Source organism: Lissotriton helveticus, chromosome 10 (assembly GCF_964261635.1).
Source record: "Lissotriton helveticus chromosome 10, aLisHel1.1, whole genome shotgun sequence".
Taxonomy (NCBI): Eukaryota; Metazoa; Chordata; class Amphibia; order Caudata; family Salamandridae; genus Lissotriton; species Lissotriton helveticus.
In genome coordinates this window covers 254,303,880-254,327,194 of record NC_136071.1, presented here as the reverse complement: position 1 = coordinate 254,327,194, position 23,315 = coordinate 254,303,880, and the positions used below count along the sequence as shown (strand labels likewise).

The window sequence follows — 23,315 nt, the reverse complement described above, 5'->3', positions numbered from 1 at the left end:
GACAAACTCTATCCTCCTGGTTACCGGAAGCCAGTGCCACTGTCTCAAGTGAGGGGAGTAATGATACGGGGGGTAACGGCCGAATCAGCCTTGCAGCGGAATTTTGAATTATTTGTAGCCTGCGAGTCAGATAGGCAGGTAGCCCCAGATAGAGGCTGTTGGCATAGTCCAGCTGTGAAGTCACCAGAACATGGACTGTAATCTTACGGCATTCCTCCGGCAGAAAGTGTATACATTTCCAAATGGATATCAGCTTCCAGAATCAAGTAGATGAGATGTGACTTACCTGTGTCGTGAATGATAGATCATTATTCAGCCTGATTACCAAGTTTCTTGCGGAATCTGCTGGAATTTGGGGCGGATTCAGCTCCATGGGCCACCTGAGATTTGATTGGGGGGCGGTGGGGGTGATGCCTGACTGATGAGCAAGACCTCAGTATTTTCTACATTCAGTCTCAGGCAGTTCCCATTCATCCAGACAGCAACATTTTTCAGGCATTCCTTGAAATTATGAATGGCCACCACAGAATGTTCTTTAAAAGAGAACACCAACTATGTGTCATCCATATAAACCTGAAACAGAAGAGTTAAGCTCTTTCAAAAAGAAGATGAGAAAGGGGTGCATCACATCCACAGTGTGAGGAGTTTCCATGATCAGGAGATACAGCCTGTGAAACCCAGCCTTTAAGATTCTGGCCTCTTGAGGAGGGAGCTCTCCAGGTGGATCACTTCATAGCTTCACATTTATTGTGGACATCTAGATAAGGAAGGGTTTGTGTGGACCTCTTTGCAGGCCAGGTAAGTCATTATTAGACTGTTGCACACATCACATGGAAACTAGTGCGTAGCATCCAGAATCGGACTGATGTGGTCTAAAATGGCATCTGTTGAGATTATGTAGGTTGTTGCTCATTGCACTGATTTTGGAGAGCGGAGCAGATGAATGCTGGAGTAGCGGGCGCAGAGAGCAGGGCATTGCCCTTGCCGAGCTTTCACACTATCAGGGCCTGATTTACTGCTTGAAGTCACAATTGAGGATTACTTTTTTTCTGATCCTCAGCATTAGTTGTTGAAATCAAGACCACTTCACAATGGTGCTGATTTGTCGAAGGAGCTGAAAGTCGCTTTTCAGGATGAAGCCCAGCAATTAGATTTTTACAATATGGCTAGGAGTAACTCCTGGAGAAATAAGACAGTTCATCGACAGTGAGAAAGGGACAAACTGCTCAAAGTGTTCTCTGGATTTCGGAAGATAAAGAGGGTAAGTGCACAGTGAAGGGATATTTGTGTGCTGTTGTGGTGTATGAGACGGGGACTGGATCGCTTGGATAAGAGCTTCCATTAATATTGCTTAGGATACCTTCTTTGACTATTGTGATTGGCGCTCCTGTACCCCTTCCTATTGCGCTCATGCCTTTTATCCAACTCTTTGGTCATTCCCATCACTGATCAACCCTCGCTGTTGAGGGGCACCACACATACATCAAGAACGTTGTAAGGGCTAAAGGGGGTGGAAAGAGTGATGCAGTGTAGACATTTAGCACATTCATGTGTTAACAGGATTATTTTCTGTGAAGCCAGTCAAGAAGATTAGTTAATGGCACATACTCTATACATGCACTCTCACCTTTGAGCTGGACCCATAAACACAATTCAAGGGCATATTAGAGTCAGTGACGAGCTCCACAGACTTTCATTTCTCAATAGAATTTTATCAACAGCCTCAATTCAAAATGTACATATCCAGTCACTTACTTATTAATTTTCACTGCCAAACTCTTTTGCTACTGAAGTGCTGGTTTTGCAGAGAAAAGATTATTTTCTTTGCTTTATTTGTTATCTCCCATAGGATTCTTCCGGAGTCGCCTCGCTGGCTGTTAACACAAGGGAAAAGCCAGGATGCTAAAAACCTTCTCCAGAAGGCAGCCAAAATCAACAAGAGAAAAATACCAGAAGAACTGCTTGAGCAGGTAGAGAGCGCATGCATAATCACTGTCGATTTGATCATTCTCAAAGTGCAATGAACCCATAAAATTGACTCTTCTTTGCAATTGTGATGCTCAACTCACTTAGCTCCCAGCAAGGATGTTGAACAAGCATTCAATTTTTTCTTATTTGTTAAGAATTATTATCCCTATTAAGGCCTCAAATTTATACAATGTGACAGGGATGAGCATATGTCTGGTGCTTTAATGCTGCCATCCTTGTGTAAACAATACGGCTGCAGTATTAGTAGTCACAGGACTTAATTTGAGAAAAATTGACTCAGGTTCACCATCTCTTCATTGAGAAAAAAAAAATAATACCTTCCACTCAGGGTTTGTGCTTCTTCCGCATATATGAACAAGTAAATGTCGAAATGAAGTAGGAGTCACGTCAGGGGTTGCATATAGTAGTTAAAGGGTCCTAGCCCTGAGATCACCTCCATCATTACATCCAGATATATATAGCATAACATGCACCATTACACTTACAACAAGCCAGGCCTATTAGCTTCTTCAATGGGTGTTAGTTGCATAAAATGAATACGCAACAACTATGGCTTTGTTGTAAACAATATTGAAAATGTATCAGTTCTGAAATAATGGGACTGGGAAGACCCATAACGAGTCCCTTTGAAGTTACATCAAAGGCAGTGAAGGCTGGTACTGCTGCAGAGGTAAGATTTTTTTTTTCCATCCTGAGGGTGAGGACAAAAATGGAGTGCCCAGAGGAGCCAAGATGGCGATCGGGATGGCAGCGTAGGCCCCCGGCTCCGTGAACCTCCCCATCCCGCACAGATATCCTGCACGAGATCCTGAGCCTGCGCTACATGCCCGTGATGGTGGTTGAGAGCGGCAACCGATCATGTGCTCCTGAGGTTTCTGGCGGCGGTACCGCCGGAGAAATGTTCGTTTGAAGTTTGCGGCCCGTGCAACCCTGGAACCGGGACCTCGGGTGGACAACATGGCCGGGTACTAGTTCAATAACAGCGGCCATTGGTGACTGGGTGGAGTCGGACTACCGGAGCGATGCTAATATTGGCCTGAATTTCGCTGTGGTCACTCCTACCACGGAGCGGAGCGGATCGAGTGCATACCTGAGGTGGCAATTCCAAGATGCTTCTGTAATTGCCTGAGCCCTCGCCAGTGAGCTGCTCGGACGCTGCTTGTAACCCGTCCCGATTTTCGCGGGCCACCCCCGAATTTTTCGCTAGTACTGATCCAGGGTGAGGATGGCTTTTACCTGTGACTGCACACTGGGCACATATTTTGCCCGCCCCCGGAATCCTGTTTGCAGTAACATGGAACTTGCTGCGCTTGTGCCTGAGTCCCGGTCCCAATCTAAGGTGGAACCACCCTACGGCCATCTTGATAGGATGGAGTCTATCATCCTGTATACTGGGTCTCAGCAAGGTTGGGAGTGTGTGGCTAAGAGGAGGGTGGCGGAGCGGGCGCAAGGAGCTATGCTGGCGTATGGTGATCTTCTCGCAGCCCTCGGTGCCCTTCATTCCACCCTGGATCACGGCGCCCGAGTGTTGGGGAGGAAGCTTGATGATATTGTGTCAGCGTCGGAACGGTTGAGATCGGCCTGTCCCCAGGTACACAGGGATTTGCTTCACTTCACACAGGAGGAGAGTGTCATGGCCGCCCCTGTGAATAGGGGACAGCTGGAAATTTCGGACTATGTGGCAACGTGTGGTCGGCTGGCTGTAGGTTTGGACTGTTCCGAAGGTTTTAGATTTGAACAGACGATGGTGACTTTGTCCCGCGCACAGCCTCCGGCGACCCAGGCAATATTCCAGCAACGGTCGGTTGCTCTGGCTGTTTCTTCCTTCCTAGACCCTGTGTGCTTGGTGTGGAACACATGTCCTGGGGCAGTACCGGGAAAGATGATCCTCCATGATGATGACTGTGTTGGTATCCAGCGACGTCCAAATTACATGTGTGTGTCGCTTTTTGGTCTCTTTTGGACGCTCCTCTTCCTCGTAACATCGGACATGGCAATGGGTCGACGGGTATGCATTGGTGGATTCGCAAAGAGAGGCCAAGGATGAGGTTGATCCTTCAGAGGTTGTCGTTTAATAGGCGGGCGGGCATGGGAGATGCGTGCTCTCACGGCATAACTAATAGTGTACTAGGTGAATAATGCTCCCCATTTCTCTCTGACATGTTCGATTTTTGTTGTTTACTGTTTACCTTGGGGAGGAATATATTGTGCGGGAGGGAGAAGCCGGGGGCATGTTTGTAGGCCCTCCTCCAGTTTATTAATAATCTCCTTATTTAGTGGATTCTTTGTCTTTCTCTTTCCCTCTCCTTTTGGGCAGTTCCTGGGCGACAGGCACGCTGTTAGTGGGGTAGGCCGTAGCCATTACAGTGGTGTGGGGTGGCGGGTGTGGGGGGGGTTTGTTATTTTAGTTTGTTTTGTTCTATGGTCCCTTTCTTCTTTTTCCGTCTGTCGTCGGGAGGGTTCTTTACCTCTTTCAGTAGGGTTGGCTGTCTTTCTTTCCCTTTCTCCTTTTATTATAAGGCTTCTGCACTCAACTATGCCTTTAGGCCACTGGAGGGCGGGTTTTCGGGATGGTGCTCTGCTATATCGCTTGCTGTCGTATTGTTTTTGCTCTGGGTCCGCCTCGGCGACTGCATTGTTTTGACAACTGTATGGTTCATCAACTGACTCTGTTTGCTCCGCGGGGTACGTCCCCCCCTTACCTCTTCTTATTTTATTATGTGGTGTGACTCCATTGCTCCTGCAGCCGTTCCTACTCTACATAACCTTAAAAAAATCGAAAACCTCATATATCCTTATGCCTTGCAGTGCGCACTCACTCATGTCGTATCTATGATATTGCTTTCTTCGGTCGTGTTCTTGTTTCTACATCCTGATTCATTTGCTACGCTTGCGGACGGCCCCTGTGGTTGTAGGCATGCGCATGTAATATTTTGCAATTTTCAATAAAGGTTTTCAAAAAAAAAAAAATGGAGTGCCCGATAGTGACCGTATCAGCACCTGCTTTTTAGAACTCAGCAGGACCCGTCCCACTGAAAGTCCTGTCAGCATGCAAATTAGTCTGGAATTGGCTTCTCAAACGAATAGTTTATGGACTACTGTTAGCTCTCCAACTATGTCTCAGTCGCTCCCCTACTAAATTGGACGTTTTTGCTTGGTTGAATTAACATGTATGTCAAAATTGAAAAGCAAGTATTGGAGATGCAAATGTGTGTGCTTACAGGGCTCATAAGTTGTTGTTTTGAGAATAAATGTTGGATTTCCAAAATATATTTAAAACCGATATTTGACTGATAAATCAAACCCCACCTTCATGACAGCCAGTAGCCAAAGTATGAATCACAGATGAGGATTGCTGTCAACATAATAAGGACTGGGCAAATAGCTTTCAGCAAGCTACACCCACTGCATGAGTGCAAGGGTCAGAGAATGACCCATTCTCCCTCTACTCTCATACATGCATAATTAATGTTAATGTATATGATGATATGTATTGTTAATGAAGGAGCCTTTGTTTACTATATACGTATGACTTCCGAAATGGCATCAGCGATAACATCATTAAGCTTTGACTGCACCGTTGTGATTGGTCAAGGGAGCCTAAGTGCTTACCAATCACAATGCTGCATTGCAGTATTGTGATTGATCAGTGGGGCCTGCTTCCTGTTCCTTGAGTTTCATGAGGAGAGCAGGAGCAGAGACGCGGGACCTAGCGCAAAGGTTTCATATGCACTACCCCCCCCCCCCCCAATCACCTCTCTCCCACTCTCAGACAGTGTGAAGTGGCCTTCACCCCTCCTTAGTAATCCTACAGTCCAGCAAGTGTCATGGCGCTTGCACCCAACCATCATAGATAATCTGATTAGACATATGAATGTTCATGTCGAAGAAAATAAATCGAACATGCGCCATTCTGTGGCCATACATTTATTTAAGTCAGCTTGCTCATTTTCATTATTTTGGTAGTAAACTCTACAATTTTGCTTTGTTGAAGCTATCTGAAGGAACGAAAACTGCATCAGGAAACATGCTAGACCTCTTCAAGAAGCCACGCCTAAGGAAAATAACGATAATCACATGTTTTTTATGGTAAGCACAACATTTGTATCATAGTGCGAGATTTAAATTGTTTGTATAGTGTCACTTGATGACATCATCCCCCATCCTTCCCACTGCTTGTCACGCTTTGCTTGTAGATTTAACTGTTACTAAAATATTGCATTCGCCTTTATTGACCACTGACCTAAATGACAAACACTTATATATTGGTGACAAAAAAAAAGTCTGACCAAAATACCAAGAAATACGAAGCCTATGCTGAGGATGAGGCATTCACACATCTGTATGTTTATTTATAAATTGTTCTGGAAATATTAAGGCATTGCCCAGAAATTTGCTTCCACTGACAATACTCTTATGAGGGAGCAAGAATTCAAGTTTTTGGGGATTTCACAAATAATTAAAGGAGACATCTAGGAGATCTATGACAGTTACATGTCTCCAGGAGTACCCAAGTGTGTAAATATTTCTGCATTCAGAATTGTAATCAGGAAACTGGTTGAGTTCTAAGTGCGATATTATCGGGTTGGGAAGTTTGGGCTTGCAGTCAGACTCCTTTCGATCTTGGTGGTTTCTTCTGGCCCTCATATCCGTCAAATAGATTGCTTTGAATTTGGTCCCTTGACAGGCACTCTTTGATCCCCCTCATTTCTACCTTTTATAATTTCCCACTACTTTGTAGCTCTTGGACCTCATATTTGTCATAACAGGGTCGGCTTTAGGGCAGTGCGACTGGTGCGTCCTCACTGGGCGCTGACCTGTGGAGGAGGGCTGACCACAGGGGGAGAGGCACTGTGTTCAGCAATAACTTATGATTGTAGAGATGAGGGGCACGTTTGCCTGGTGATAGTGAAAGATTCGAGGAGGCAGTCATAGGGTGTGGAGCACTAATAATGATTGTCGCACCGGGTGCCACCAGTGCTAAAATCAGCCCTGTGTCATAATGTCCAGTCTTGTCTCTTCCTTCTTTCTAGTCATCTATATGTCTAAGGCTGGCAGCTCAGTATGCACTGTGTTGTGCCATCCAGTGTGAATACAACAGTTTTGAAGCTGCTTATTGTATTTCACAGGGCTCCTCCCTCATTTTCTCTCCCCAACCCCACCGTTCCTCTCCTCCACCAAGTGCTTTTAGATTACCTGAGTTCAGCAAGGATGGCACTAGGCAATCATATGCTGTCAGACTTTGCTATAAAGATGTCAAAAGATCTTGTCACTTTCTAGCTCGGCATAGATGGCACGGTGCTAATCCTATGCTTAAAAACTTTGCTAGAAAAACAGACATTTAGGGTGAGCAGATTCAGAGTGTCTCTGGTAAGGAGGAGAATAAAAATCCAGCCCAAACAATAAACTGGCAAATTAATCGGCCTGGAAGCATTCACCCGACTACGCCTCCGGCTACTAAATTTCATGAGGCACATACTATGACTAATAGTGAGGGGACAAGAATGCTTGTCTTTCCAGAATACATCTTGAAAAGCCCCTTTGATATTTTAAACAGAGGTAATGTTTTGAGGCTCACTCACTTGATTCCATCTCTGGGGAATGTTTTGTCAAAGGACATTTGCCCAATTGAGTTCCCAAATTCTGGTTTAGGGAACCTTAGCAAACACACCAGAGTCACTTGTGACTACGAAGAACATGGCACAGATGGTGCTAAAGCACATAGAAATCTTTAAGAATTGGAGCATTTCAATACCTATCCCTAAGACTACCAGGCATCCTCAAACAAGAGGAACTCAGGTTAAACTGGAAACTAAGATTTTATTCGGTCCTGAGGAATGCCCTAAGTATATCTCTAGTACAGATCACAAACTTGGCCAGAGAGAATACCCCGAAACACCCCACAAGAGCATCTGACCGGAATGGGGCTGGCTAGCAGGAGCACTCAACACTACCAGAAAGCTGCAATGGCAAGGAGATTATAAAACTTTACAGGATAACAACTCACTACGAATATGTTCTTAGAATATTAGCAGCCTCGCCAGCAAATTGGACGATCCACAGACCATGCAGTATTTACATTCCTGCCATGTGGTGCTCTTGAAGGAGACCTGGGCATTGAAAACTGTGCCCCTGGAGGGTTTCACAAATTTTATCATCCTGGCAACTGAAGCCATAAAGCACGGGCACCAAAAAGGTGGTCTTGCAACCTACTTATCAGCAACTACCAAAATTGAGGGAAAAGAACTCGGGGGAAAACAGGAGGGACTGCAATTTGTATAACCTGCCCTGAAAACATCTGCTGGTCTCCCTGTCACCATTGTATCAGAGAATGTTTATATCCACTCCTGTAATAAAGCGAGAATGGAGCTCTTAGTAACCCTGACGGAAAAGCTTTGGTGCTTAAAATGTGAGCAAAGCAACATCCTTCTCATAGTCAAGGGCAATTTTAACATGTGTCTGATGGGAGCTGCGCAACCAAATTGAAATTCTGATAGCCCAAGAGCAGCATTGGGGCATAAAGCACCAAGAGAGTTTGACACAGCATAAAAATGACAAGAAAGGCCAGCTGTTATTAGGGACTCTGGAGCATCTCAGGCTTTGAGTCCTGAGTGGTAGCTTTGCTGGTGACAAACCCCCAGGGATGTAAAGTCATTCTAAAGCATGAGCATCCCTGATAGACTATACTTTGCTGTGCTTGCCTCTAATACAACAAGTATCCTCCTTTGGCCTCGGCGAAAACATTGACAGTGATCACCGTCCACATGAGATAGTTCTGATAAATCTCCCTAGGAGAACTCAAGCCCGTAGTTTAACAGGAGGCAACATCTTACACAATCAACAAGAGAATTAAATATACACCTGCCTCTCTGCCACACCTTATCCAAGGTGGCAAGGAAATACTTGACACGACAAAGGCATTGCAGGATCTCCTGATGAACTGGGTATCAACTGAATTTGCTGATCTTTCTGAAACAGCAGTAGCTGCTTGTCGAAAAGGCTGTGGGCAAAAGGTTCCCTCTTTCAGCACCCTGAGGAAGAATCACCACATCAGGTGGATAACAAGGTGAGTTAACCAACTTTGAAGGGCATTGAGAAGGGAGATCTTGAGATTTAAGACAGATGCTTTCTGGGCAAAATTGCTGCACAATATAAAGAGAAAAAACTCAGCCAGTTTTTGGCGGACAGTGAAGAGCATTAACAACCCTTTGCCCAGGGTGGCAAGCTCTAACATCTCTGTAGACACCTGTGCCTGCTTCCTAGCTGCACATTTCAATTCAATGGGCAGAGCACACTCAAGGAGAGCTTCACAGTCACCTATAGAACTACCAGGAGAAACAACAAAGCAAGAGCCATAGCTTGCGTCCTAGGTACATATTGCTGTTTGGGACCAAGGATAAGAATGGCCAAATCAGGATGAGGAGCAACACACATAGGCAAACAGCACAACAGGCCCTAGAACAACCACACCAACAAAGTTAATGAATACAGTATTGAGATAAAGCATTCACTCTAAACAACTTATTAAGGGCATGTAACTGGCGCACAAAATCAGACTCCCCGGGGAGCATACTTTTAACAGAGTCGGCCACTCACCTACAATAGATTACATCCTGATAGAGCCAGGATGTGGCATAGGGTCATTGATTTTGCTGCCCTGCCTCAGCACAACAGCGATCATAACTCATTGATCCCGGAGCTGGAGCCACCAGTTTCTCGAGTTCTGTTGTAAAAACATCCCTAGATGAAAGGTTAACACTTACTAATAACAGAAGAAGAATACGTTGGTTAGCAGAGCAACAAACACCTAGCCAGATGGCTTCTCTAAATGAGGGTATTACCTTGTCCCTAAAGGATGTGAATTAGCTTGTATCAGAAGAAGGTGTAATAACCTCCATACCAGGGCTTGCTTGCAGAGATTTACAAAGCATTGCTTTCCAAATTGGGCGATTTATTTTTCCCAACAGGAGGTCCCAGTGAAAATAGAAAGTACCAGCACTCCTGGTTTGATGGTAAATGTTGAGAGGCCAAATCGGGATTGCTAGAAGCCATTAAATCCAAAGATAGGGTACAAATTAAATGAAAGCGGGCTGAATATAAGGAAGCCATTGCTCTAGCAAAATAAAACATTGGAGTTGGACAAATGGGACTGCATGAGAATGGCTCTATCAGTTAATGACTTGAAGGCCTTTTCGAATATAGTCAACACAGGCTGCAGTGAAGGTAAACAGGCCCACAAGCCCATTATTGTGGAAAAAACCTGGAAAGTTCATTACCAGGCCTCTTATACCACCCCTGAGGGCAAAGAAATCAACTTATGCCCAATAGAAAGGTCACAGCAGATGGCACACTGGGAGAATCCAGAGATAACCCTGAAGGAAATACTAAGTGCCCTAAGCAAAGTAATCCCTCAAAAAGCACTAGGGCTAGATAAAATACTGGGGGATCTCGTCCTCTCAGAGCAGCCAATCTGGGGTCCATATGTGTGGGCTTTATTTAATGCAGTATTACAGGGTATGTCAATCCCAACAACATAGACGGGTGCAGAAATTCTTCCAGTCTACAAGAAGGGATCCCCCCTACTATCTGCTAATTATAGACCTATTAGCTTAATTGATGTAACACAGAAAATCTTCGCCCAGATACTATTGACACGTCTCCAGGATTGTATGGAGGATCACAACATCTTGAATCACTTCCAAGCTGGTTTTAGGAAAAACACCTCCAGCGTTGATCAAATCTTTAGGCTCTAGCTTTTGCACTAGAGAACAGTAACTCTAGAGGGAGGCAGTCTCTATTTAAAATTTGTAGATCTGAAATTGGCTTTCAACCTGGTACCCAGGAACAAGCTATAGTCTATATCAAGTGACATTGGGGGTCCATACTTATCTCTGCCATACCTTCAGGAGTTTGCATGAAGATAACTATGCTCAAATTAGCTTCGAGAAGCATTGTGACCTCACCGTGCCTCTTGTAGTGAACGGAGGAGTCACACAAGGATGTATGCTAGCCCCCACATTGTTTGTTTATATATCAATGCATTGGTTCACATATTGAATGAGGGGTAGGATATTGATACCCTGAAGATGGCGCATTATAAAATATCAGCAATTATGTTTGCTGTTGACACTCCTGCTCTCCAAGTCACCAGTGGGTATTCAAAGGATCCTTACTAGCTTTGGTGTTTTTTGCAATGATAAAGGGTTAGAGATCAATACTCAGAAGACCAAATATATGTTCTTCAATCCAGCCTGCACAACACACTCTAATGCCTGTCTGAAAGGCAGCCGCTTGAGAGGGTATTGGGATATGAATATCATGGGGTTACCCTAACGGAAAAAAAATGGAATGGGCATCACAGATTGATACAACAAGCCTTAAGCTAGCAGAGTCAACAGGGGGGCTTGCCAAGGTAATTAGGAATTCTTTTTGCAAACATGTGGGCCCTGATCACCGAAGTCTATAGAGTGCAAATTAGGGGTGCCGCTATGTATAGGGCTGAACTCTGGGGGCATTGACCTACAAAAAATCATAATTGAGAATCATTTTATCAGGTGACTATTTGGACTTCCTATTAGCATTCCACTCGTTCCTTTGCATTTGGATCTTGGTGTGAGACCGATCGCAGAGGAAATAGGTCTCAGACCGCTAACCTTCTGGCAACGCATATGGGCGCCCCCTGAATTGGTAGCTTATAGATCTGAGCTTAAAGGAGTCATGGGTCTTCCAGGGGCAGGGAAAATAGCATGGCTCTCATACATTAGGAATACATTTTATAGTATAGGAAGAATGAGTATGTGGAGTGACCCAGAAACATTGTGTCCCGCAATAACAATAAAGGAACTGGCTAGGAGTTATAGAGGGAAAACATGCTCACCTACAAGAGAGTTCAGTATTAGGCTCTCTTACAGTAATCTTTATGAAAATTAAAGACCACTATAATTTGGAGCCTTTTCTAAACGAGATAGAGGCACCATTAGCAAGGAAGCTATATGTACAATTTAACCTTTTCCAGGCTAATGACGAGCTGAGCTCATCATGAGGCACGGTGCTCCGGTGCTCATGGCGAGCTCAGCTCGTCATGAGCCATGGAACGCTCGCAAGCGGGGATAATTCCCCTGCTGTGCTGAGCGTTCCATAGGAGCCGGTGCACCTGTGACGAGCTCAGCTTGTCATGACCACAGGAGCGCTGTGCCTCATGACGAGCTGAGCTCGTCATGAGCATGCGGGCGCTGTGCGCGCCCCCCTAGCACAGCGGGGGAATTACCCCCGCAGCAAAGGGGTTGTCCCTGCGTTCATTTTCCAACAGGTGGGCGGGCACCAATCTTTTAGGGTACCCCGATTGTACTAATGTAGAGGACACTGAACTACATGTTTTCTTTTTTGCTCCAGTTATAAAAAAGGTAGATCAAGATGGTTGATACAGCTGTACAGGAATTTGGGGACCGTTTACTGTGCAGCAGCATTTAACCTCCTGAAATATAACACCCAATAGCCGATTATATTTACAGTTTGGCGCTTCCTATATTCTGTGTGGTGTACATGCAAGTCTCTCCTGGGCTCAAAGATTTAGATTTAAGCTAATTGACATCTCATTCGGGGTTAAGACCAAGCCACATAGTGAGGGGGCAGGAACTTTAGTTGGAGCTCTGAGGTCGTTGAAACCAGCCAACGACTAGTCTGCCATTGGTTCATGTTTTACATCTCACCCATGATCAGTAGGGTATTATTACTCTCCGAGACATCATATTCCTCCCCAGGCCCAATGATTAGCCCCTCCCTAGTGGGTTTTAACCAAGATGGCTCATATATCCACCAGTTCTAGCAGGGTCATGCAACCTAATGGACAGGATTTTCAGTTGGAATCGCTTAGACACCTTGTAACCACTTTATGGTTAAGGTAGTTATAGAGGGACCATAGGCCACTCTCCAATTTTCCATAGTATAACACCATATTTAGGACTTTACATTTCTCTTTTTATGTTTGACGGAGATTCGAACACTCAGTTTTAAAGACTTTTTAACAGGGTGCATTACATTAGGTTTAATCCATAGGGTAGTGGGCATATGCTGTCGTGAGGGTACATGAACTTCTAACACTAGACCCATTGCAGCTCCGCTCCACATCTATGATCACAAGGCTGTGAGCTCAGCTCTCTATGATGCTGAACCCGGGGGGTTTGAAACCTTGGATGGTCTCCAGACCGCAGAGGATACATTTCTGAGAGCCCTGGTCGCATTCCCACAGAGTACTCACTGGGATACCCTCAGGCTGGATTTGGGCAGATCCACTATTGCTGAGAAGGCTGTGCTACAACCTCTCTTGTTCTGGCTGCGCCTTAGGAGTACTCCTGAATTGCTCCCATATGCCGTTGCCCTATCTGAGGTATTGTCCTAGATCATTTCAAGAAAATTAGTTGGCTTCATAAACTGAAAAGCCTGCTGACCTCAATAGGTCTTGAGGGATTATGGGATGTAAGGGATCCTGCATTACTTCCAAGCAAGGCCCACATTAATAAATATTATTGGGATCGGGTGAACCAGTCTTCTATAAGCCATCGCCAATGGGGCCGTCTCACATTGGATTTCCTTGAGATTAAATTGACAAGTAAATATGAAAAATATCTAGAGGTCATTACAGCTCCGTTGGACAGAAAGTTGTATATGCAATTTAGATTCGGCTCCATCCGGTGAATTTATTCATTGCATCCTGGGGGAAGTCCCCTGCTTGTCTGGGGTCATATCCAGGATGTCTTTTATTTCGGGAGACATAGCACATATACTATTTACATGACCACGTTATAGTGCTCCAAGGTCGAGATGGCTAGTCCCTCTTTGCAAGAGCCTTGGAACCCATTGCCATCAAACAGCACTGCAAATCTTAAAATCTGACGCCAGCCTTCTGTTAGTATGCGCAGTTGCAAAGTTCTTAGGCAAGATGTGGGCTTTTCTAAGAGCATATCTGAAAACCACCATTTAAGTATTTTCGGCAGAGGCTCATAGAGCCTACTAATCGTGATTCTTTTATTCTACTGAGTTTATCCTATATAGTCCTTTTATTCAAAATCAATTTTATCGTTTCTAACTGACACTGTAAGCACCTTAACCCTAATGTACTGTATGCATTTGCACTTTATATTTTTTGAGGCAAGTGGTATCCTTGATGGGGACAATGTAATCTCTACCTGGACACTTCTCCTACAGTATCTTCATTAAGCAATGGACAACAGAGTTATGTAATTGTAAGACACTTCGAGTACCAGGTGGAAATGGCTTAACCAGGCTATCCATGGTTGTCTGGTCATGCTAGCATTCACACATTGACCATTTTATTGCAACACTGGTGCTTATCTGTATCTTGGTTATCTGCACATTCGTTTTTAAAGAGTTTTTTTATCTACTAACTGTTCACTTTTGTATTTTTAAATATTGGATACTGGAGCATAACTGTGTATGGGAAAAACTTTTATGACATTTCTGCCGAAATTAAGTATGATGATGGTACATGAACTGTGGTGTGTAACATTATATGTAATTAAGGACATCTCTGGGTCATTTGAATATGTATTTTAACAACAGTTATTATAATGTAATCTAATGTAAGATTTTATTGCACTTACACTTTTATGGTCTATTGACTGAAAAAAAGTATTAAAATGGTATTAAGATATAAATTTTCTTATAGCCCCAAAAGCCAGTTAAAACCCAATTTATCAATTTGACTCAAAACATCAAAAAGCAAAATTTCCAATGTGTGCCGAGAAGGGGCCCTGGTCCAAATGGGATTCGACAAGCAATCTTTAAGGAAGAACCATCCTACTGGGCAAAGTTAGAACCACTCTAAAATGTTGTCCTTGACAATGGCAGAGTCCCCGCCTCATTGAATGGCTCAGTGATTTTGCCAATGTTCAAAGGGGGAGAAAAAGGCAAGCACGAGAATTACCACCTAGCGGCACTGATAGGCAATGAAGCAAAATTCTTTCCAGGAACTATTCTGGAGGAAATACAGACTTAGGGGCATATTTACCACTAAAGTGGCAAATCGTGGCATTAAGCCAAGAAGGCTAATGCCACACTCTGTCACTTTAGAAACACAGGGCTGCACCATATTTACAACAATACTGTGCAGCCCTGCATTTCCCCTGGAACTAATTTCAGCTGTCTAGAGCCAACGCAGGTATCCTTGCACCATTGTGCAAGGGTGCCAGCGTTGTGGGGAATGCAAGGAATGTGCTATATTTTGACTGGGAAATCCATTAGCCACAGCTAGCATTGTTTTATATTTTTCCTCACTAAATTTGTCAGTAGTCCAGTGCTGTGAGCATATTGTACATCAAATATATGTGTAGATGCATTCAAGTTACCATGTTTTAATACCTGATAAAAGAGGAGTGTTTATGGTGAAATGGCAAGTTAATTGATCTAAATGGCGTTTATTTCATGCTTAGGTTCTGGCTTAAGAGGATATTGAGCCTAGACATGGGATTTACTCCTCATGTGAATTACATGATGAAAAGAGTCTTTGGGGCCCATTAGGATGACGGGCGGACTTTGTTCACCCGCCATCCCATCATAGAAAGGGACCGCCCGCCATAAGGGCGGGGGTCCCGTGGGGGAAATTAGGATACACCCACCACAGTGGTGGGCGCATCCTGTATTTTTAACATTGTGGTGGGCAGTGCTGAAAGCACCGCCCGCCGCAATGGTAAAATACATGTTGTGCATTTCAAAGTACAACGTGACAGGCACCGTGTGGTGCCTGCCACGTTGTATGTCCACCCCCGGAGTCCCTGGGGGCCCGCAACGGGCCCCCGCAGGTAGACTCCGCATGCCTTTCCGTGGCAGCAATGCCGCCACGGAAAGGCATTCCCCAGCACACATTGTATATTGGCTGGCGGAGTCAAACAGACAACACCACCATATTGCAGCCTTTTCCGCCCCGGTCTCAAGGCGACCGGGGCGGAAATGCGGCGGACCCTCCAGCCATAATAACATGGCGGGGGGTCATTCCTGCAAGGATGGCAGGCGGATCGCCCCTGCCAGGCCAGCTGCGGCTACCGCCGGCCTGGTGGGGGTGATCCGCCCGCCATCGTAATGGACCCCTTTGTCTCACCCCGATTGGTTTCTATACAATGCACAAGCCTGCTTCAAGGCCCATTCACATGTATATATTTTCCCTGAGCTCTCAGGTACTATGGGGCAAAATGCTTGCAATATTATCTCCTCACCTTAAAGTGTATCCTTTATAAAAACCCATCATCCTCTAAGAGGATGAAGTCATAAGTATATGATGTATAAGACCAGAATATGGCTCTAATTTCTGTCCATGTATCTCAGTAAATCTGTATTTCCTCATCATAAATGGAGGGTTTATGTGTCTATCCGGTGTCTCAACCTGCAAATATTCTTTAACTGGAGTCACCATCAAATGCTCCTTGAGAGTCTGGCAAACTAATGTCTTTTTTACTGCGATGTCCAGAGGCGATATTGCCCAAGTCCTGTTCCGCAGAAGGATCCTTAGCCTCCAAGGCAAGCTTTTTCACTAAACCAGCTACTTTCCTTCTCTTAAAATGTTTATTTTTTTTATAAAGACATTTTTTTAGATCTTCAAATTTATTAACAACAAACATAGTACAGCCGGATAGGGCTCTGCATCATTGTGGTAGCTCAGTATTGCATACAACACATGTATCTCTTGTTGTGAGAATTTGGGTGTACTATATAATGTGGTTGTAGGGCCATATCGTGCAGTACTTTTGCAAATAGTGTCCTAGGTCCAGTCAGTATCGTTTACTTAACCTTAGCTCAACCCTGAGTAGCAGGGGCTGCGAACAGTAAGTTTGGCAAAGGAACTTAGGGGCTCATTAGGATAGCGGAAGGACCGCCACCGCCAGACATGCGGTGGTGGTCCTTCCGTCATCCAACCGCAATTTTCCTCCCACCAATTTAGGATGGCAGGGGAATCCGACTGCAACTGTGGCTGTCACACAGACCGTCTGCCATGTAACCGCCACAGGCAATCATTATGATTGCCTGGTGGAGCAGTCTTCATCAGTAAATTGGCGGCGGTGCCTAGCAGGCACCATCCGCCAAATTATAATGTTGGCTGTAGCCAGCCTTCTATGGTGGGGGATTGGGTTTGGGGGCCCGTTGCGGGCCCCACTTGTGTTGGGGAGGCAAGGGTGCACTTGGGGGGTACCTGCCACGTAGTGCTGTGAAATGCACAACATGACATATTGACATCGCGGCGGGTGCTGATCTCATCAGCATCCACCGCAATGTTAATGATCAAGATCTGACCACCATGGTGGCGGTCGCATTGAGATCGGGTGTGCGGGATCGCCGCATGCATGGGGACCGGTCCCGGTTTACACCTGCATGGCGAGCACCTCCTAATGAGCCCCTCAGTATTAAGTATTTTTTAAATTAAAGTTTATTGAGTAGGAAAAAGGGAAATCACAAAGAGCAGGTTCAAAATATAATATTATAACAATGTACTGAAATGTTTTGAAAAATAATAAGATAGAACAGGAACATATTTGCAATCATATGTAGAAAACAGAAAAAGGGGGATGGAGAAATAAAATAGAAAGGACAAAAATAAAAGCACTTCTCATGTAATGAAATTAGCATCATTTTAAATAGTAGTGGAATTACAAAACTCATATAGTACGTATTATCAGGGAAACAAAAAAGGAAAACATAATACTGTTGGAATGGAAGCTCTAATAAGAAAAATAATGTATTAAAGGAGATTTAGAAACTTCATCAGTTAAGGGTTGATATATGAAAGTTTTTAAAACTGAGGAATCTAGAAAAATGGTTATTGTAGACAGGGAGAGAATTTTGTTTAATAGTTAGAGACATTGGGACAGTATACATCTATCTAATCTGCGATTATAACAAACACCATAGCACCGTGCTTGAAAAGAATTATGCTGAGCATTCTTCCACTTTTTAGTAATCCTTTGAAATTCAACACCAATTAATAAGTCTACAGTTTGTATATTAAAAGTGCAACAATGCCAATCATTAGAAAGACCACCTAAAAATAAATCAGTAAAGGAGAATGGTGAATACTTGTAACCAAAATTGATAGGTGGTGGGACATTCAAATAAAAACGATTAATATCAGAAATTGATGCAGAACAGGACCAAGAAGACGATGGAGTGGCACTATCAAACTTGTGTAAAGATGCAGGAGTGACTAGAAGGCAGTTATAAATAAAAAGTGTTTGAGTTGTGTTAGCAGTACATGATGTCTTGCGAATTTTAAGATATCATTTGTACCACAAGGGAATAGGAAAGGAGCTGTGAAGATCTGATTTCCATTGTCATTCTTGGGTTGATGTTTGTCGATCCATAGGGGGAGAGGTAAGGTTGACATGTATACGAGAAGCAGTAGGGGCAGTTAGCAGTAATGTTGGTATAGGTGAAATAGAAAGAGGCGAAATGGGGAACGAATAAAGTGAAACGTATGTAGGAAAAATAGAAGAGATCAGTAACTGAAATGTGTGTTGAATGAGGAAAGTGAAAGATGGATTGACCATGCGCAAAAGAGATAGGTGAGTGGTTATGTATCAATTGATGAGTCCATAATAGACCTTCAGCTCTCCAGGCATTCCAGAAGATAGTTTTTTAAATTAATTTTAATGAATGTATTATACCAGATCGAGGATTGAAGGAATTGATCTAGAGGTGAAAGAGAAGAAAAATAAAATGGACGTAATATTCTGCATGCATTTTTGAGAATAGGAAAAACATGGAATATGAGGATTGAGTAATGGATACAAATTCTGCAAAGGAGAAAGATGAATAAAAGATAACTCCAATTCTATCCATAGGGGAGATGCAATTATGGTTGGGCCGTCTTGAAAATGTATTGACTGTTTTAAAAACAAAGCATTTTGAGATTACTGAAAATGAGGAAAATGAACACCCCTTGGCTACTTTCCCTTTGTAATTTGGACAAAGATGTATGATTCTTTTTATTATTCCGTAAGAAGACAGCGGGAATAGAGGGGGGGAATGTTAATTGGAATTGCTGAAAGATAGAAAATAATTATGGGGACTAACATCATCAAAATAGAATCAAAGCTGCCCCACCAGAAGAGAAATAGCGGATTCCATCTTGAAGTATGGTTAGATAAAGTAGACATTAAAGTAGTAGTTTTGAGTGATATCGTGTCTTTTATAGAAGAAGTGAACCAAAGGCCCAAATATTTAATTTTTGTTGGGCTTTAAAGAAATCCTGTAGTGAGGAAATCATGTTTGATACACCATTTGTTAAGTGGAAGGATTTCACATTTGTCAGAATTAGGTTTATAACCTTCAAGTGAGGCAAAAGTGAAAATTGCATTTAAAAAGGGTCGTAAAAAAGAATTAGGAGAGGCCATGTATAAAAGAATATCTTCAGCATAGACTGAAATTTTAATTTGTTTATCTCCATATTTGAAACCTTGTATGGCAGTATTGTGTCGAGTTTTAGATAGAAAAGGTTCTACAGCCAGAATGAAAAGAAGAGCAATAGGGGACAGCCTTGTTGTCCACCTCTGTGCAAAAGAAAAGGAGAGGAGAATAGGTCATTGAAAAATATAGATGTGGAAGGGGAAGAATATAAGAGTCTAAGGTAATTAACTTTTCCCCAAACGCAAACCATGAAAGTGTAGAGAATAAAAAATTCCAGTGTATCCGATCAAACGCTTTCTCAGCATCCAATGAAATGGCTTCTAAAGAATGTTTATAAGCTTCAGATTTACTCAGAACATCTAAGAAAAGCCTGGTATTATCCCAGAGTTATCTACCTTTAACAAAACAAGCTTGTTCACAACCAATTAAATTGGAGAGGAGAGGATCCAGGTATAACACCCAAAATCTTAAAATAAAAATTAACTAAGGAAATAGGTCTATCATTTTTGCATAATTTATGATCTTTATTAACTTTTGGTATAAGGCATATTACGTTTTCTTGAAATGTGTCAGTAGCAGAATTAGAAGAAGTGAAGAAAGTAAATCATTGATGTAATTTAGGGATCACTTGTTTGGAAAAATGAAGGTAGAATTCAATAGGAACACCATCAGGCCTTGGAGCATTACCTTTTTTAATAGAGTTAATGGCAGTACGATTATTATAAGTTGTATTAGCAGAATCAAGGTAAGAAAAACCTGTAGTTAAATCGAATTTCTTCTGAATAGACAAAGTATATGAGTTAATATCAGATTGTAGAGGATCTAATTCTGGTGTATAAAGATTTTGATAGAATTTAGTGAATTTATTAAGGGTATCATTGTCTATAAAAAGAGGTATGGAATCGTCTCTTATAATAGTTTTTATTTTAGTTCATTCCTTTTTAATTTTAAGATAATGTGCTAACGGTTTACCTGCTTTATTTTGATCACCAAGGTATCTGGGACTAGATTTAAGGAGAGAAGAATTAGCCTCTTCCGTGGAGAGTTTATTGAAATTAAATGTGGCCTTAATTAAAATATCTAAGTCTTAGATTAGGATATGCAGTAATATTGCTGGAAACACAAAGCAATGATAACATCTCTAGAAGCAGCTTTAAAAGTATCCAAAATAATTGGAAAGTCCGGAGATTAATTCAAAGTGAAACGTTCTGTTATAAAAGTATCAAACTATTGTTTGAAAGACGTATCCAGGGAAGGAGGTCTAGATCTAGAATTACGGTGCATGATCAGAAAGTAAAATGGTGCCTATCTCAGCTCGTAAGATGTGTTGAGGTAAGGGTTTAGAAACAAAATGGTGATCAATCCCGATTGAGAGAAATATACAGGCGAGAAAAAAGTATATTCTTGTAAACAGGGGTTGCAAATTCTCCAGGAATCAATAAGTGATCTTTGTTTGATGGCTGCGGTGAATTTTTGGTGAGCGTTGGAATGAACAAAAGAAGACTTGGAGGAGCGATGTAAAAAAGATCCATTACCAGATTCCAATCCCCATCAAAGACTAAGTAGTCATCAGAAATAGTCGTGAGATTGGGTATAATTGAGGGACAAAACATTTAGCAGGATGTGTGGGTCCATAAATAATAAAAACAGATATTGGTATTTTGTTCACTTTTCAAAAATTCAAAAATAGCTTTATTCGAGTTCATGTAAAGAATCCATAAAAGCACAAATACATATTTGTTCACTTGTAATCTTACGAGAAGCCACACACCTTCTTGATCTGATTATTGTAATAACAAGGTAACATCCAAAGATTTTGTACACAAAATTACAACTCCATTACGTTTCCCGTTATCTGGCCTGGAAAATGCATACCCCGCTCAATGTCTAATACGTTATTTTGTCTCCAATTCAGTGACATGAGTTTCCTGTAACAAAGCAATATAAGCATTCAATTTAGCTAAATGTGTTAGAACTCTTTGTCATTTAAAATGTGAACCTAACTCTTTAACATTCCAAGTAATAATGTGTAATGTCATGAATAAAGATTTGCAGTGAAATTAGCGTACTCCATAAGTGAAGAATAACAATGCCGTAACTTGTTTGATGCAGTAAAAAATTATTAAACCATGCATTTCTTAGCAGATACATATAAAAGAAAATAACACATTGAAAGAGAAGGAGCAAGATGAAGAATACGAAGAGAGAAAACATAGGCGAGAGTATGAAAATAGAAGGGAAAAAAAGGAAATGCAGACAAAGAAAAGAAAACATGAAGAGGATAAAATAAATAAGGATGTTGATAGAAACAAAATAAGACAGAAGATATTCCAAATACCAGCACAAAATAATCAGGGGTGGTGTGACCACAAAAGGGAAGATGACAACAACAAGATTCCAGAGGCAGCTGGATGGGAGACATCCAGACCATAGACATAGGTACACAAAGAGGAATATTTGCTGGACACGACACAAAAAGAGGGCATCTAAGAAGTGAAGAAACAGATGTATATTATTCTCTTATACAAAAATATACCTTTCAAAGACTAATACAACTTGAAGTTAAAGAGTAGGTGAACCTAGACATTACAAAATACAGTAACAACAGTGTGAAACATAAAAAGAAAGTCATATAAAGCCTTCAAGTGAAGGGATATTTAGAAGTGTCGATTGTTTTCATTTTACAATTGTCACTAAATGTCTGCGATACAGAAAAGGGGGTGGTGATGAACAGAGTGTCTGAATTAAGCAGACCACTCTTACCCAGTCCAAAGATCAGGGCTTGATCCATCACCGTTATTTATCTCACTGCCCCATCCCAGCTCAGAACCTGGCTATATGCAAATTAGTCTGTCCCTGGCCCAGTGCATCATGGGAACAGGGCAGACCAAACTACCAAGCCAATTCTTCACCAGAAAGGAGACAAGCTACCGGGGACCGGTTTCTGGCGTTTCAGCCTCTTCGGCCCGGCTTGCTTGAATCCTGATGGAGCAGTGAGAAAGGGACTCATGTCTGAGTATACCCTGCCACACCTATAGTGGCCAAAAACGATACAGAAAAGGGGGTGGTGATGAACAGAGTGTCTGAATTAAGCAGACCACTCTTACCCAGTCCAAAGATCAGGGCTTGATCCATCACCGTTATTTATCTCACTGCCCCATCCCAGCTCAGAACCTGGCTATATGCAAATTAGTCTGTCCCTGGCCCAGTGCATCATGGGAACAGGGCAGACCAAACTACCAAGCCAATTCTTCACCAGAAAGGAGACAAGCTACCGGGGACCGGTTTCTGGCGTTTCAGCCTCTTCGGCCCGGCTTGCTTGAATCCTGATGGAGCAGTGAGAAAGGGACTCATGTCTGAGTATACCCTGCCACACCTATAGTGGCCAAAAACTATACAGAAAAGGGGGTGGTGATGAACAGAGTGTCTGAATTAAGCAGACCACTCTTACCCAGTCCAAAGATCAGGGCTTGATCCATCACCGTTATTTATCTCACTGCCCCATCCCAGCTCAGAACCTGGCTATATGCAAATTAGTCTGTCCCTGGCCCAGTGCATCATGGGAACAGGGCAGACCAAACTACCAAGCCAATTCTTCACCAGAAAGGAGACAAGCTACCGGGGACCGGTTTCTGGCGTTTCAGCCTCTTCGGCCCGGCTTGCTTGAATCCTGATGGAGCAGTGAGAAAGGGACTCATGTCTGAGTATACCCTGCCACACCTATAGTGGCCAAAAACGATACAGAAAAGGGGGTGGTGATGAACAGAGTGTCTGAATTAAGCAGACCACTCTTACCCAGTCCAAAGATCAGGGCTTGATCCATCACCGTTATTTATCTCACTGCCCCATCCCAGCTCAGAACCTGGCTATATGCAAATTAGTCTGTCCCTGGCCCAGTGCATCATGGGAACAGGGCA

The 23,315-nt window shown here is 42.9% G+C and overlaps 1 protein-coding gene across 5 annotated transcripts in view; it reads left to right on the top strand.

The window, feature by feature from the left end:
* LOC144786225 (solute carrier family 22 member 13-like) overlaps window positions 1-23,315 on the top strand; it is a 418,586-nt gene that overhangs the window by 313,778 nt on the left and 81,493 nt on the right. For all 5 annotated transcript variants that reach the window (XM_078665254.1, XM_078665255.1, XM_078665257.1 and 2 more), the window contains 2 exons: window positions 1,850-1,970; window positions 5,984-6,078. In XM_078665254.1, coding sequence (XP_078521380.1) covers window positions 1,850-1,970; window positions 5,984-6,078 — 216 coding nt within the window. The remainder of the gene's footprint in view (window positions 1-1,849; window positions 1,971-5,983; window positions 6,079-23,315) is intronic.